This window comes from Drosophila rhopaloa, unplaced genomic scaffold (genome assembly GCF_018152115.1).
Source record: "Drosophila rhopaloa isolate 14029-0021.01 unplaced genomic scaffold, ASM1815211v1 contig_2, whole genome shotgun sequence".
In the NCBI taxonomy this organism is placed as follows: domain Eukaryota; kingdom Metazoa; phylum Arthropoda; class Insecta; order Diptera; family Drosophilidae; genus Drosophila; species Drosophila rhopaloa.
This window is the reverse complement of record NW_025335083.1, coordinates 10,854,375-10,871,660: the sequence shown is the minus strand read 5'-3', so window position 1 is coordinate 10,871,660 and position 17,286 is coordinate 10,854,375. Positions and strand designations below refer to the sequence as shown.

At 41.7% G+C, this 17,286-nt stretch overlaps 1 protein-coding gene across 6 annotated transcripts; it reads left to right on the top strand.

The window, feature by feature from the left end:
- The first annotated feature begins 305 nt into the window (after nucleotides 1–305).
- On the top strand, nucleotides 306–17,024 carry LOC108045931 (rho guanine nucleotide exchange factor 7). 6 transcript variants are annotated; one of them, XM_017125423.2, is made up of 9 exons: nucleotides 306–739; nucleotides 6,039–6,423; nucleotides 6,483–6,683; nucleotides 6,950–7,370; nucleotides 7,485–7,724; nucleotides 10,996–11,410; nucleotides 12,030–12,266; nucleotides 13,492–14,352; nucleotides 15,885–17,024. In XM_017125423.2, exons 2-9 carry the CDS (start codon nucleotides 6,086–6,088, stop codon nucleotides 16,076–16,078), a joined length of 2,907 nt encoding a protein of 968 aa, XP_016980912.1. In that variant the 5' UTR covers nucleotides 306–739; nucleotides 6,039–6,085; the 3' UTR covers nucleotides 16,079–17,024. The 6 variants fall into 6 exon arrangements, with proteins under 6 accessions (XP_016980912.1, XP_016980913.1, XP_016980915.1 ...); XM_017125424.2 differs by lacking the exon at nucleotides 13,492–14,352; XM_017125426.2 differs by lacking the exons at nucleotides 12,030–12,266; nucleotides 13,492–14,352; nucleotides 15,885–17,024 and adding an exon at nucleotides 7,797–10,095 and having other exon boundaries at nucleotides 10,996–11,414.
- Nucleotides 17,025–17,286: the final 262 nt, after the last annotated feature.

The following is a 17,286-nucleotide window of genomic DNA, read 5'->3' as shown; positions in this document are numbered from 1 at the left end:
CCATAGAGGATGCTAATGCATTGCTAAGCTGGCTATCTATTTTTATCCTTGACGTTTAGTAATTGACTTAGGGAGTATGTTTTCAGATATTTTAAGCATATTTATAGTTCTAGTAATAACCGATAGAGTAAGTCCAAAAACAATTCAGCAGTTAAAATTTGTTCAAACTTTTAGGGAATACCCCAAATATATATCAAAAATATATTATTAAGAAAACGAAAACTATCGATTAAAAGTCATCGTTTTTAACGTTCTCTTCGATAGCACCATCGATGGCACAGACCTGTTGGCACGTACACATCCCTAATTTAGCTGTGGGCGAGTGCAGCCCTGGTTTTCTAGGTTTCTATTTTGGTCGTGCGCTGTGTTTTATTTATGTTTGCCATGGGAATTGTTGTTAATAGTGCTTAAACAGTACACCTGGTAAAACTACAAAGTGCTTTTTTCGATTGACTCCAACATCACAAAGTCGGCGCTAAAGTAAACAAGTATATCGGTATATATGTGAGTGCAGTTTGCATCGGCCAAACACAGAAAATCGGGCAATAAATAGTAAAAAGTATGCTCTTTTTGGTATATAACTAGTTGTGTATATAATAATAAGAGTGAAACAGTCATCAAAGCAACGAAAGTGAAGAAAAATCCGCTATTACTCACTAATCTATTTTTGCTCTACGAACGAAAACGAACAACAACAAACGGAGCAACAAATGTTTGTTAAAACGAAACGCAGCTGAAGGTGAGTTTAAAAGAAGCAGCGATAAAACCCCACAGACAGCTTGGCTAGAAAATGACTCAGGCATTCGAATAACTATTGGTCTCGCCAAAGGTTCAGTGGCATCGGAAAATGAACCCCCCACCGCCCTGCGATGCGTCATCCAAGTAGAGGCATCTATAGACATCCCCATTATGGCAGTTACAGTCCAACCTCCTTAAGTCAAACTCTTTCGAAGTATTAACCTTATAGTACTACAGACTTTGAAAAAAAATGACTGATTAAAAAAAAAATCTATAGAACTACTGTATTTATAGTAAATGTAAATAATTTAATTACCTAGCTGATCGTCCCCAAGTAATTATCGTTGGTTTACTGTACGGCTTTGCATGGACAACTTGAAAGGCCTCGAGTAAATATAGTTTGTAAATTTAAAGACATAATTCTTGTTTAATTCTTGAGTAGTCGTATAACTTTGATACTTGACTGTATGTATTATTCTAGTTTAAATGCCTTTATATAGTATATAACTGGTCTGGTACCTTAAGTAAGGGAAGTTAAGTTAAAGGAAGTCCTTCTGTATTTCAACACTATTATACTTCGACTTCCTGCTCCTCGTGCAGTTGTAATTTGTTGCCTGTTTTTGGGGCATTCTCCCATGCGAGGTCGACGAGGCTGAGGAGCCCGGCTGCATAATCCATTGGGTCAATAGCAAAGACTCCAACATGGCATCCATTCCCGTTCCTGTGGCAAGTGTTTGTTTGTTGCCGCCTTCTCCCCGTTCAGTCGCATTGGTTGTGAAAATAAACTGCACTGCCGGCCAAAGAAGAGGGCACGTTTCGGGACCTGCCACCTGCCTCCAAGCCCCAAATCCCCCCATGGATCCCCAAAACCAACAAGCATCATTACCCAAACAATTTTGAACCGCTGCCAAGAGAATTTTCTTTGAAAGGCGGTGGCAAAACCGAATGCAGATTCTTTCCTTACTTTATTAACAATTGAGGTCTTGGCTTTGGCTTAAAGAAAACATCAAGTTCAGTAAAGTTTTTAAAAATATGTTTAATTTTATTAGAGGTATTTTGTTTTTTAATAAATATAAATTAAATATTTTAATTAAATTAATTACTTCATTACAGATTCATTGTTTTTAAATCTTTATAATTTATTTTTCTTTTATTTTTAAATCTATTCAAAACTGCTAACGCACTGTATTTAGAATATATGGAATTTAAATAATTTTCTTATGTATATATATACACTCTTTTTAAAATTCACAGATTAAAATTTTAAAAAACTGTTTAAGTAATTAAAATGCAGTTTTAAAATTGAATGCTCAAAAAATATTTTATTATATTTTAACGATTGTAAAATTTGAATATATTCCTAGAAGGAATACAAATTAAGAACCTATGTTAAGGGTACAAACAAGTCGTTTCTTTTTGCATTCGTCTTATTCCTCTTTGCTCGTTCTGCATTATTATTGTTATTTTTGCGCTTTAATGAAAGCGTTTCAGGAATATCTGTATGACGGTATTTTCCCAACACAAACCGCTGGCCGTCAATTCATTTGCCGGATTTTCATTCGTGGATGCTAAAGAACAGCATTTCTTCATATTTCCGCTGTTGACCTCGTTTTTCGGTGTGTGTTGGCGATTGAGAACTTCGAATCCCCTCAAGTTATGAGCTCCCACTCGCTCACCTCTTTTGTTCGCCCACGTCCTCCGATCCACCGATGACTTCCTCCGCCAAGAAGTATCTATAAATACGGCGAAGCAATCAAATTATATTATGTCTATATATCTGACGAAATGCATCTCAAGTGGTGGCAGCAGCCTGTAAATCTCGGTATTGACACATTGAAGGGGCATCGAGTGCAGTTCGGCCGAGGTAGTCCCTAAAAACGATCCGGATCCGGCCATGACAAGATAGAACTGCATAAATTTGGTTTGTATTTGGCTGACTTTGTTTGTCTTTTTACCCTGACTTTGCCAAGCAAAACAAAAGCACAGTCACTTGATTTTCTCACATTTTCTCGCAGTTGTTTACGTTTGCTGTTGCCCCACGAAAATAAACAGTCGACGATTTGAGGTTTTCCCCTCGGATGCGACGTTTTCTTCGTCAAATTGCGCATTTCCGGAAGCCGTAGGACATTCATTTGATTTCTGCCTTTAGCGACAGATCGTTAATAACCAAGAGATCGCGTATATTTAGAGAGCGTGGGCCCAGTGCATCTGTATTTGAATCTGTATCTGTTTGTTTTTGAGGTTGCACTATGCTGCTCTGTGCGGCGCCATGTGCAAGTTTAATGAATTAATTAAAATTTTGTTGCGGTCGTAGCTTTTGGTTGAATGGTGTATGTGTCTGCATGTGTATCTCTGCATCTCTGTATCTGCATCTGCACATCTGACCTCAACTTGCATCATTTGAAGCGATGCAACCACATCAGCGGCTTCACCACCTACGGAAATTTGATTATGGTCGGCCATGGACTTAAAGTGATTTCAGGGTTAACAAAAGCAGAGGGGAAATGGCATAGATAGATTTGGCTCGGCCTTTGCGTTGTAATTAAAAAGCATATTCAGGCAGATAATCTGTACCCACATAATTTAAATTGATTGAAAGTAAGGTAAATAATTCCATTTTGTCAGTAGAACAATTTTATTAACCTATCTACTGAATGTGATTTGGTTTTAAATCAAATGCCATTTTAGCTGGTAATCTTCATAGTTATTTTCTGTTTGTCTTACAAATTCCCCACGTTTCATGTAAATTTGTGAATTAAACACTTGATCTGATTATGTCGGATTTTGGGTAACCCTATATTAAAATGATATAACTATTGACTCTCTTTTAACATAAAAGAAAAACAGTTTAGGTCTTACCATTAAAACAAATATTGAGTTGCTTCCTTTACAAAATTGGATTTGATTTAAACTAGAAGTAAATCATATCTTTCTTCTTTCATTTAAATAATGTTGCCAAAGTCATAATCCCATTAAAACCACAATTCCGAATTATTACTTAAATGACAACATGTGTATTATTTATTTTGCTAATCTGTGACAGAAACCACATTCAATAGACATGTCGTATGAATCACACGCATGTGGAACATATATAAACCAACAGGAAACTGAACGGAACAGGTGAAATTTTCACAAATAATTCAGAAAGTGGTTTGACCAAGACCTACTTATATGTAGAAGTTCCCAAATGATGACAGAATCCGCAAACATGGAAGATTTCATATCCAATAAGCATACGGCATATATTTTGGCACAAATATTTTTATGGGTTTTTTCAAAACACAATACAAAAGCATATCAAGGAATGCGCTGCTGCTGTTGTCGCTTATTTCTCAATGAAATAAAATTAATATACAGCACGGTCCCCTAAAGTCCCCATTTTGGAAACGCAGATAAAAAGGTTGTCCCCAGATTCATATTTTTTGTCACATCTCTGTTGATTTTTCGTGAAAATATGCGATGTATCCGCTTGAAAACGTTCGGATATATGTGAAAATAAATTCGATTCTCTCACGATCCCGCGGAGACAGACAGTGAGAAAATGACGAGGAGAGTGGCACTTTCGGTAGCAGTGGAAAATTCGGCTGCCATTTGTCGCCAGTCTTTCTGTATTTTCCGCTTTTCTGTATTTTGCGTTCTGTCGTCTGGTCGGCAGTTTCGCTGAAGCAATGAACGCGTGCGGTGCAACGTCTGAAAGCAGCAGAAACGGCGGAAAACGGCAAATTTTCGACCAACAACTTTTTGTTGAAAAAGTATATATCATTCTATATAAGAGTCTATAGCGGGTAAATATACTCGAGTGTCTGAGTGGCGAGAAAGCGACAATTTAAAGGCATTTTCATTCGTGTGTGCAATCAAAACGTGACCTTGCCTCAGGGAAATATTTTCGGTCTAAATTCCTAGGAAAATCGTCTGATTAATCTTGACAATTTGGTGGTGTTTCCTCTCACCCTATGGACCTGTAATATAAATAAAAAAAATGTATTTGGAAGAGTCACTATGAAACATCCAGGTCGTCGTCTGCCATATGGAACTTTGCGAGTCGCAAATATGTGTATTTTCGTCCGTTTTTTATTTTTAGTACCTCAGCACAAAACAAGTGATTTTGGGCAAAATAAAAACATGTTATTCATATTTCTGCGTTCACTTATTGCGGCAATAGCGCAAAATGTGATTAATCTATTTATATATATATATTTGGGTTCTACAAAGTATATATAAAGTATACACAATTTATTTGACTTGTTTAGTGCAGAGCTGTCACTATTTCCATTAGTTTTTTTAATAATATACTTAAAATTATAAATTATTAATCAGCGGGATATGAAAGGTTGATATTCAGACATAAATAGTCGGAAAGTGTTCTTTATGCTGAACAAAAACAGGGCCTATCGACTTTTATAAATGACTCACTGCTAATGACGAAATCCATCTATCTTCCCCGTTTTTATTATATGACTATTTACAAAATTTTGTCGCGCATACAATAGATATTTGCAGTATTCCATGGAACATTGAGAATTTATTGTGTGTAGTATTTTCATTTTCCAATGTCGCTGTACAATTCACAAGATTTTTCGAAAATATTTTTGCAAGCTTGCTTCTTTTTATAGATGACTGATTTCATGGATCAAATGCACTTGCCTTCAAAATTAGAATAGCCCAACCCATTTCCTATAACGAAAGTGTTTAAACGATTACCATAAACATTCATAGATTTGCAATGTGTTGGAATCAAATGTTGATCTCTTAAAGAATTGTTCGAACAACCAATAAAAAACGGGCTCGTAAATATTTTCAAACATGACATGGTCGTTGTTTATGATTTATATGTTGGCCGGTTTTTCAAATTGTTTTTATGGCCCTAAACGAAATGTTTTTCCTTTCGCAATAACTGAGTGATTTTTATCCAATTTTTTTAATGGTTTTTCTCAGCTTGTGCGACCTTGGCCATCGTGTAGCGCGCACGAGTTTTCCAGACACTTGCAGTGGGTTAGAAAAGAAGAACCCGGAGGGGAGTCGCCGGAAAAGTGTCAAGAAACTTGCGCACGCGTTTCTCGACAGATGTTTTCAAAATGTTTTCTTTTCCTGGGGGCCATAATTATCGCTTGGCAGTTGCCAAAAAGCTAGAGGAATTCCAAGCGATCGGCGATGATGTGGCTCATCGCTGCAATAATGCGTAGGTGCTGTATATAGAGAGATATGTTGCTCACATATGCTATTCAATGGGGAAAGCGTTCCATTGAACAAATTGCCTGGCTGATTTTTCAAGTTCAACACCCATCGCCTCGTTTCAGTTAAAGCAATCTAGTGCGGATCCGGAGCAGCCTTGAACAGCCCGACAATGGATAAGCCACTGGTGGTGCAGGCGGAGTACTCCTTCATGGGCAGCAACAACGACGAGTTGTGCTTCCAGAAGGGCGATCTCATCACGGTCACTCAGCGGGAGGATGGCGGCTGGTGGGAGGGCACACTGAACGACAAGACTGGCTGGTTCCCCAGCAACTACGTCAACGAATGCAAGGTGCAGCTGCCTCTAGCGGAGACCATTCGGCCGCCGGAGGAAATCCAGGAGTACCGATCTGTGGTGCTCAAGGATCTGCTCGACTCGGAGCGGGCCCATGTGGCCGAGCTGCAGGGTCTGCTCGAGAATTTCTTGGAGCCCATGCAGCAGACGCAGATGTAAGTTATTAGCTATTTTGTATGAATTAGGATTTCCTACTAAATGACTGCTTATACAGACTTAGCCAGGATGAGTACGCCCAGCTGATGTGCAACTTTGTGGAGATAGTGCGAACGCACGAGGATCTGCTCATTCAGATCGAGGAGTGCAACGACCGTGTCGGAAAACTATTCCTCACCAGCGCACCCTTGATGAAGAAGGTCCACCAGGCCTACTGTGCTGCCCATCCCAAGGCCATAGTAATATTGGACAAGTACAAGTGAGTTTACCTTTAGATATTGGTTAATACATTTTAAAGTTAGTTAAAGTAATAACATAACATCCTTTCCAATCCATTCTAGTTAAATAGGAAAAAATGTAAATGTGATGTTTATTTTTTGTTTGTTTATACTAATCTATTATAAGCATGTATATGTATAAGCCATAATTAGCTTTCGGAAATATTCGAATAATAATATCTATTACATAAATTTAGATTAACTATGTCAAACTATTTCTCAAATCATCGTTTTATTTACCCTACAGAGATGATCTGGAAAAGTACATGGAACGACAGGGCGCAGCCACTCCTGGATTACTTGTACTCACCACAGGTCTATCGAAGCCCTTCCGCCGGCTGGACAAGTACTCGGCCATGCTGCAGGAACTGGAGCGGCATATGGAGAGCAGTCATCCGGATCGCGGAGACACCCAGCGGAGTGTAGCCGTCTACAAGGACATAGCTGCCACATGTTCGGCCACACGTCGTCAAAAGGAGCTGGAGCTGCAGGTGCTCACGGGACCAGTGCGTGGATGGCAGGGCCAAGAGTTGAGCACCCTCGGGGACATCATCCACATGGGCAGCGTGGCAGTTGGAGCGGATCATCGCGATCGCTACTTTGTGCTCTTCCCCCAAACGTTGCTCTTCCTCAGCGTTAGTCAGCGGATGAGTGCGTTTATCTACGAGGTAGGAAACACCAGCTTAATAAATATAAACCGATTTAATTTAAGTTATTGACAACCATAAGTTTGAAAGGAAAAAAGTTTATACACAACTTATTTAAAATCTCTTTAATTGCAGGGCAAACTTCCCTTGACTGGGATCATTGTGAATCGCCTGGAGGATACAGATGCAATAAAGAATGCCTTCGAAATAAGCAGTCCTCTAATTGATCGCATTGTGGCTGTCTGTCAGGGTCCGAATGAGGCCAACAAGTGGGTGGAGCTGCTCAATGCCAACAATCCCAGCCTGCCAATGGGCATCAAACGGCAACTGAGCAACTTGAGCAACTCCTCGCTGGGACACCTGAACGCCGCTCATGTAAGTATTGTAGTTTTCTTCTATTTACCCTTATTATCATTTCGTTTTGGCGACTCTTGAAATCGTGAGCAGCTGAGTCAACATTTGGATTCAAGGGGCTACTGCACGCGGTTCTCGCTCTGTGCCTACTACACCAGTAATCCAGGTCATGTGCGTCCGCTCCGTCTGACTCTTCCGCCCAGCAATTACCCACCTACAGCTCCGTACGCCAATCTGAGTGCCCATTTTGCGAGGCTCGTGAAGGCAGGAGGATTGAGAAGTGCGATTGTGAAGATGCTGCTCTATCCGCAGGCTCGCCAGAGCATCGATCTCAAGCGGATTGCGTTGCGCAAGAAGCGCTGCCACAAGGCGGCCGCAAAGTTGAAGGATCTCAATGCCAACCAGGATTCGGGGCAGTCGGAGCTGGAGCGGCAGGATGCCATCGAGCTGCCCACGGACTCGGAGAGCTTCGATGATGACTTTGAGGATGATTTTTTGCATTCCTGCGACTCGGATCCATTTGAATACGTGCAGTTTTACCAGAACAAGCACAACGATTCCATGTGCAACTCCACGGGCACTTTTGTGGACCATGGCACGGCTGCCAGGAGGCACTGTTCCTCTATTAATCTCATCAAATTGGATTCTGTGGATACGAACGAGGTCTTAGCCCAAAATGAACTGAAAAAAGAGTCGCTTATTATAGGATCAAGAGCTCTGAGAGCCTTGGCTCGAAAGTCCACTACTCGGAATTCCAGCGTGCACACTTCCACGGCAACTCTGGAGTTGGGCGTTGGTGGCGGCATCACCAACTGCGTGGAGGAGGAACCGGCATTGAAGCATGCATTCTCTCTGAAACAACAGAGTTCCGATGCAAGTTCCATGTACGTACCCAGGTTGGGCGGAGCATTCACCGCCTGTGAGAACCTGGCCAGCATGCCCGATGATCTCAGCCGGGAGTCAAGTGTCCAAGAGCCACCCACTCCACTGCCAGCTTCTCCGACAGAACGACACAGCATGCCCACAATATTTGTGGGCAATCGCTTTAATCAGAGCAAAAACACTGAGGTATACGTGCCTACTTGGCGAGATCGCCAAGAAATGCAGATGCAGAGTGTGGATGCGGAGGAGGAGGATGAGTTGCACTCCAGTTCCATGGATCTGCCCGCCGCCTGTCGCACTGCTCCGGATAAGCTGCAGGCAGAGCTGCTTTATAACTACGACGAGGTCTTGGCTAATCCTCTATCGCTGCAGAGGGAGCTCACTCCCTTTCCGGGGCATAATCTCAACTCGGACAAGCGAGTTTCCCACAAGAGTGACAGCCCCTCGACGGGAAATCCCAAGGAAGAATCCAATCCCGCTGCGAGAAGCAGTTCCACCACCGAGCTCTGCATCGAAACTGCTTCTAAAAAGCGTAATCAGCCTCCGGAGAGGAGTAGGGATTCCATTAGGCGATGCATCAGCTATCAGTTCCTGCAGATGTCCAATCGTCCGGCTCCTCCACCCCCGCCGCGCAGAGATCCAGATCTCCACTTGGACACAAAGTGCCGCTGCTGCGAGAGCTCCCAGTGTCCCAGCCCACGATCCAGTGACAGCGGAATGGCTGGCAGCTGCACTATTACTTCACCCGATCCTCCCAACCCGGAATCTTACTTTCCCATGGAAGCTGCAGGCCAGGATATGCTGGACAATGTGGAGCCGGAGAGATTCGATGTGTGCGGAATGTTCAGGGAGAAGTTTCTCACCCCAGAGGCCACACAGGATGTGGCAGATCCAATGGAGGAGCAGCCTCAGCCAACAGAAGAGCCCACTACACCCACCAACCGCAAAGAGGAATCTAACTGCATAAGCTCTGCTCAAGTGCAAGTCAACACGAGGAGTATTTTTCTGCCCTCCAGCTCGAGCATGGATGAAACCAACAGGAATGTCCCGTCCAACGATCTCTTATTTAGCTCGAGTTCCACGGATCGGCTGGGACAACAAGCCACCTTCCGCTCGGGAATGTATGCGCACTGGTGGAAGAAGGAGCGCCTGCCGCCGGAGGTGGTGCGCGGCATAGCCCACGCCTACAACAAGAGCCTACCTTCTAAGGACTCGAAGGACTCGGGATCGGTGTGCTCCAGCTGCTACTGTTCGCTGGGAGCCAGTGGTTACAGCGAGGGGGCACTGTACTGCTCGGTGTGCCAGAACTGCGCGGATTACTACAACGGCAGCGCTACCAGCACTACCAATACGACGACTACATCATCTTCCAGCTGTCCATTGTGCAGCGAGGACGAGGGGATGATCGCCTCCATCCACGACTCCTCCTCGCTCGACTGTCCCATTTGTACGGCCCGCATTGATTCCGGCGCCGAAGAAGGCAAGCAAACCGAAATGGGTCGCCGGCCAGGTGGCCTGAGGATTCCACTCGAATGGCATCCGGTTTTCCTGGTCGGCGGCGTTTGTTCCGTGCACGTGTTCCGTTTGATTGTTTTGTAAATTCGTTTTGCTCTCTCATGTTTCTCACATTCAAAAACCCCTAATGCTCAGACCAACCAGCAAACCATTTGGCCAAATGCAGCACGTCCAAAAAGTCTCCATTCGCATCCACACAATGCTTCCTCATCAGCACATTCTTTGACTAACCCAATGACAGTTTATTGGGATCTCCTAATATTAAATAGATATTTCTTCCACAAATATAAATTTTAAATCGGAGTTCTGGGAATAATGAATTGTCCCATCTAGAAAAAAATGTAGTTTGAAAAATTGGCTCAAAATAGCACGTAGAGGATTAAACTATAAGCTAAGTTAAAATGTAAAATAGGAAGTTACAATTTTGAAATGTATCTATGTACTTACGAAGAAACAGAAATTCAAAATATCACGATTTTCAATTTAACAATATTCTCCCTCGTCTATAGAAATGTAGGTCTCATTTATTGTTTCTATGTTTGAGTTGAAAATTCATCCGTCCAAAAGCTAAACGAATTACAAAACATTTATCTAACGCTCAGCAACACACAAATTCGAAATGAGAATGTAAATTCCAAATTAAAAACCAAACAAACGCATTCGATTCGATTTGCTTGCTGCGCTTTGCTCGCTGCAGGATTTGCCTGAAGGACATGCCTCCGCCTGCCGTTGTACGTTGTTCTTATTGTTACTGTATCCGCTGATCCTGTTGACAGTGGACCACGTGAAATTCTCTGATCATGAAACTAACTTAAGGCATTTTAAAATAATTTAAGAACGTTAATGTATAGGAAGAATACATATTAATGAAAGCTGTTTTTGTCTAAACTTGCAGATGTCGCCGCCATCGAGCCACAGCCTGCACTTGCCGACCGGCGGCCGTCCGCCGGCCACGCCCAGCAGCATACCGCCCAGCGGCAACAGCGGCGGGAGCAACAGCCACCAGGGATCGCCGGCCACCAACTCGATGTCGCATCACAAACGGAGCCAATCGTTCAACCACCATCTCAGCTACAATCAGTACACGCCCACTCAGCCTCCACCACATCATCTGCATCCACAACAACCACCAAGTCTGCCAAGTCATCTGGGGGCAGCCGGCCCCAGATCAAGTTCAGTCCAGACACCAAGCAGCAAGACAGCAGCTCCAATCCCGGCGTCATCCATGGACGCCAGTCCAGCAATTCAGGCAGCAGCAGCAGCAGCGGCGGGAATGGGGGTGCCAAGCGCAAGGAAAGGAAGCACAAAGGGTGAGACATAGACTCATTAAAGAGAAACAAGAACAAACGCTATAGACGGCTGCCACGGCTATCAAATACCCGCTACTCTGTTATTCGAACTCAAAACAATAGGCGGAATCTGGTTTTAAAGGTGTATTTACTTGCCAGATCTGACTTTATGGACTATTGTGAAAATAACTTCTTAATAACTTCTGAAATAATTGTTCGATTTGGAAAATGCGGTCAAGTAATTATGTCTGTACCATGTATTTGCAGCATTTTATATGCTTTACACTAGAATCTGCACGTTAAATCTTAAGCTCGTACAGTTTTCGAGATCTCAACTTTCATACGGTGCTCCTGTTCAAAAATAGATATACTTTATAGGGTCGGAAACTCAATTTTGTATCTGTCACATACATTTTAACGAATACAATATACCCTTTTACTTTATAAGTAACGGGTATAAGAATAAAACTGGTATCAAATTTGAATTATTTTATTTTTAATTTCTGTACATTTAAAAAACTATACTATAAAGCCATTTCCGTACCCATAAAGTGCTCAAAAGTTATCTGTTTAATTTCGGTTTCTTTATGTTCGTTTGTTAATTAAGAATCAACTTTTAACACACGTGTTTAATCCACAGCTAATTGGACAATCAGCTGCCTGCGTCCCACGCCGCCGTTGCGGCCTAGTTTGTTGAATGCCACCAGTGGATCGGGAAGTGGCAGCGGTAGTGGCAGCAGCTCCAGCAACGCACTGGCCAGCTACTGCAGCGGGAGGAAGAACCAGCCCACCTACGAGGAGGACGCCCTGGTGCTCCGGGTGTTCGAGGCCTACTGTGCCGCCTACCAAAACAACGCCAGGAACACTATCCACTCGGGTAAGTGGCGCCGGCCATCCCAGATGTGCTTCATCTAGCTGTAAGGATTTCCATGTGCTCCCGAATCAAGTTTGATTATTATTTGCTGAACAACAAAAGCTGAAAATTGTTAGCTAAATTGCTTATTTACCACACATCTCACACACACACACACATACAATGCTGTACAATCCTCACACAGACTCACTTAAAAGTTTAGGCGCTAAACAAACCATTTATCATTTTGTTGGTTTGGTTGCTCTTTAATTTCATGATTTCATTCATTTTTAACAATGCTCTGAAGTTGAACTAAACCAAAATAAATTTTCCAAATTTAACCAAGAATATTGTATTAGGCTTAGTTAAAACATTAACTTTAAGCTTACAAATTGTTAACCGATTACCAAATTATTTTTAAGAGAAACTATTGATTTTTTAGTTGTATAAATTGGCATTTGATTTCGTTTTAAGATCTACAGACTCCACTCTGCAAATGGTGCTAAGCAGCGCGCAAAGGAAACCAAAGTTTTTTTGCATTACATAATGTCGATTATTCTGTATTTCTATAATTATTTGTATTGACCACAATTGAATTTAAATTATTTTGTTTCTTACTTTAAATAAATATTGTTTTTGTTACCCCATTACCCATGTAAACTTTAGTTTAATTTATTCTTACCGCCGTTTATTTCAACCCTCATTCCCATTCCCATTCCCAGACGTAAAAACAAATTCATTTTGACTCATTTGTAATCATTAGTATTAAGCTGCACATTCTGTATATATGTTGGGTTTATGATTAGAGGTTTTTTATTAACCATTATTGCACACTCATCCCACAGTCCTGATTCTACTCACACTTACTGGTATTAATTTGTTGGAAAACTAGTCCAGACCTTACCTGTTCGATCTTTTTGCTACAGGCAATGGTACAGCATATTTGGTTTTATTCTCTGGCCGCTTTCCCATTTTTGTGTCGTCCTCATCCTTGTAGGAAAATACTATCCACTTATCCCATATCCTTGCTTTACTCACCCTCTTTTCATATTACTGTTGTGATTGTCTCCTTGTTGGCGTTGTAATCTTTTCTCTTATAACCTAATATTATAATTGGTTTTGTGGTTTTTGGTTCTCCCTTTGTCCCTCCTGTTGTCGTTGTTGGTATTTCGTTTTTCTGTTTCTTCAAATCTCTTCATTTTTCTCTCTCTCTTTATTCCAATCCGACCTGATCCAAATCGATCTATAGTTTTGCAACCCTGGACTCCGTGTCTGCCCATCCGCGGTGGCAAGCTGAAAACGAGCAAAACCTTCTCAACCTCCAATCCACAGCTGCCTTTCATAGCCAATGTCGGCATCTCACCCTACCTCAGTCAGCAGCAGCACCAGCAGCAGCAGCAGCAACATCTGCAGCAGCAACACCTGCAGCAGCAACATCATCCCCAGCAGCAACCAGGTCGACAAAATTCCGCCGGCAGTTTGAACTCCTCATTTATTTGGCGCGAGGCCAGTCCCAACAACTTTAACCTGTACTCCAGTTCGGTGTCTTCCTCGCTGAATGCGACGCCTGCGCAAAGGTACTCCCTAACTGGAGCGGGAGGAGGATCGCCCTCCATCAAGGACTACCAGAGAGCGCTGTCAGAGGAGAGGGCCACCAGGAAGTCTCTAAATCGCCTGAAGAGTGGTTTTGGTTCTGGCTATGACAACGTGTGCACCTCCCCTCTGCTGCCGAGGAAAAACAAGCCGGCTCCCAAGTTGGTGGCCCAGCAGTCGTACCAGCGTTCCCCGGGCAATGGTAGTGGAGGCACTACAATAGTGAAGCCAAATCCGGCCGGACATCCAGGACTCTACGATCGGCGGTTGAACCGCTCCTTCGAAACCTCCACTTCGCATCGCTATGCTGGGTATGGAGCCGGCTATTTGATGAACTGCGGTGGAGCCTTGCGGACCAGCACGCTGCAGAGGAGCACACCTCAACTGGCCGGCGGAGAGCGGTCGGATGACAGCGATGTGGAGCGGGAATTGCTGCGAAGCAATGGAGCTGGTCCTTCAGCGAACTTGGAATTGAATGCCGATGGCAGCAAACGGCAGTCGGGCAGCTGGTGTTGCGGTAATTTTGTGATGAAACAGTGGCGCAAGATCAACCATCTTTGAGTCGGGGTTTGGGGCATCATCATGCCTTCATCAGTCATCCGCATCGCATCGCATCCGCATATCGCATCCCGCTGCTCCAGCTGCAGATACAAATACAGATGCTTTGCTTTGAATGCGCTCTGTGTGCAAATATTTATTGATTTTTAGTTGATTTTCTGGCTGCGCAAAGCTTTCAATGCCAAGAGCCTTAGATTCTAGACCAGCGATCTATTATAATGTTGTAAGCGGATGGACAAATAACATGTATTCGTTTTGATTGTCTTAGCCTTAAGCTGCGCCTTGATGTGTCTGCATTGAAATTCGCTCAGATGTCTGATGTTACAAAATCTGGAACACATATTCAAGACATTTCTGGCACCTGAGCGAATTACCTTGCCTCTAGACTATAACTAGAATTTGTGCTTAGCTTATATTGTTTTACATCTAACTTAGCTTATTATTAATATGTAATTTGTGAAAAGACTTGTCGAAAAAGATACTAGTTTAGATGCTATTCGATGGTTTGATAAATGATGCTTGCCACAGAAGTGCAACTCCTGGCTCCTTAAACGGAATTTTATAGACTTTAGTTCAGCTAAAAGATGGCAGCCGAAACAGAAGGGCTTTAAATTTCCGTCCACGGCTTAAAAATTATATTTTTTTACTTGCCCATACAAAAGTGGAACACAATTTTTTCCCTAGGAAACACAAATGTGCTTAATTGCCATAGTATAAACTGTTTACTATACATAATCTTACTTTTTATTGCATCTGAGTTTTCAGAGGACATCGACCTAGTGAGTTTTGTATTTAAATGTCCGTTACCTGCATAGCAAGCAATTAAATCAAAGAGTGTGCAATGTGTAATCAAAGAGTGCGCTTTAAATGTTAGTCATAGCTAGATTCAGCAATTAAATCAAAGTAACCTACTGTTGTGCATTATTGACCGAAGGATAAACAAACTTATTTTGTAAGTGTTTTGTGAAAAAACGTTGTCTAACCAAATGAACTACTATATACTCTACTATTAACCAGTTTATACGTTTGTACTGTAATTGAGTTGATTTTTGTCGACGAGAGAGAGAAGAAAAAAAGATATCTCAACGAATTGAAGCGAACCATGAATAAAATCCTTTACAAGACGAATCTTCCTTTGTTTGTCTGTGTGGTTGTGTGTTTTGTTGTTCAATAATATAGTTTTACTGCAAATATACCTTTAAACTTTTAGAGTAGCCATAGATTGATGACCTGTAGTTTGATTAAATCGAAATGTCCTCAATTATGGTTCCCTAGCATTAGTTTTAGATGTACACTTCTTATGTTTTCTTAGCGATAGCTTAAAACTATTATTTACGCCTAAACATTTTACTATACTCGAACACAGTCATATTTTGTACATTACCATTAATCCACTCTGATCCCCTCATCCGTTCTCTCACACACAACACTAACATATTCTGTTCTCTGTTCGATTTTCTTTTATCCACCGAAACACAAATCGAAAAGCAGGCCTTGAAAACGAGGACATGACCCCGACGCTGCGCCAACTGTGGACCGCCATCCGCCAGATGCAGCAGGATATGTCCCAGATAAAACTCCAGATCAACGAGGAGCGCGCCCTGCGAGCCGATCTCCAGCAGCTGCTGATGCAGCACCTGGAGACGAGCAGCGTGAGCAGCGGGGCCAACACGCCCAAGTGTTGACTATGCAAGTGACCGGGTTCTGGAGGGGATACCCCGATCTCCCGATACACCGAAACGATACCCGCCGCTGCTTTTAGCTTTAATCATTTTTTAGATACTTTACTTTGCATCTCCCGGGGGGGCAGTGGGTCAATTACCAAAAAATTATCTACAAATGGACTTTATGAATCGTATATGGATTGTATTTACCGAAGTACTATATATGTGTATGTATATTTGTGAATGGACAATATGCCAATTGTGTGTAAAATTAATAAGCAGCCGCTTCTATCTATTTTGTTTTCGTTTCTTTCTGTGCGATCCATTAAGGATGTTTGTGAAATCTTTTGAAATTTAAAAACAAAAGTTAGGTGTCAAAATGTATCGAAGTATTATTGAAATATTAATTTAAATTACTGCATACACTTGCCCGATATAGTAAAATTTTATATTTTAAACTTCACTTTTTTCTGATAAATTATTAATAGAAATCTTTTCGTCAAAAAAAATTGTATATTCATATTGCACCAATTTATCCAAACGATTAATCAGAAATCACGAGATATACATACGAGATTTCAAAATTGTTTTTAAATTTGTAAAGGTTTCAGCAAGACATCCGCATGTGACCCATCTGATTATAAATAATTATTTATAACGACTAGATTAAATCTTTATTGTAAACGTTTAGCACAACATGCACTTTGCATTGGCTTAGATTTTACATAAATTAGCTTATAACTTATTTTACTACGTTGCCGCCATGCAATTCTTAATAGCTGCTTGTGTAAGTTATGAAAATAGTTAGTCCCAGTTTTGATCTTGGTTTGGATGATAATTCAAAATGGATAATGTAAAATTCTGAAAAATGTGCCAATACTTTAGTAAGCTGCAACAAACGAAACATCGCTCAAAAAAGTTGTATTTAGAACATTTATTGAATAATATATACACAAATGTAAATGAATTAGAGCTTTTCATTGAGTTATTGCATTCTCAAGTAGAAGCAACTGGAGATTACAATCGGGAACCCACATAAGCAGAACAGAAACCACTCCGGATCCTAAGAATGCCTAACGATTTAACGAGTCTAAAACAATGTATAACCGCTATCGCTTGTCTGACAATTTTGCTGAATAATTCGGAATGCCTGGGGATTTTTCTGCTCTGCTTCGTGCGACTATAAAGAGGAAACCCATGTCGGACTGCAGGGGAACATAATGAGATTG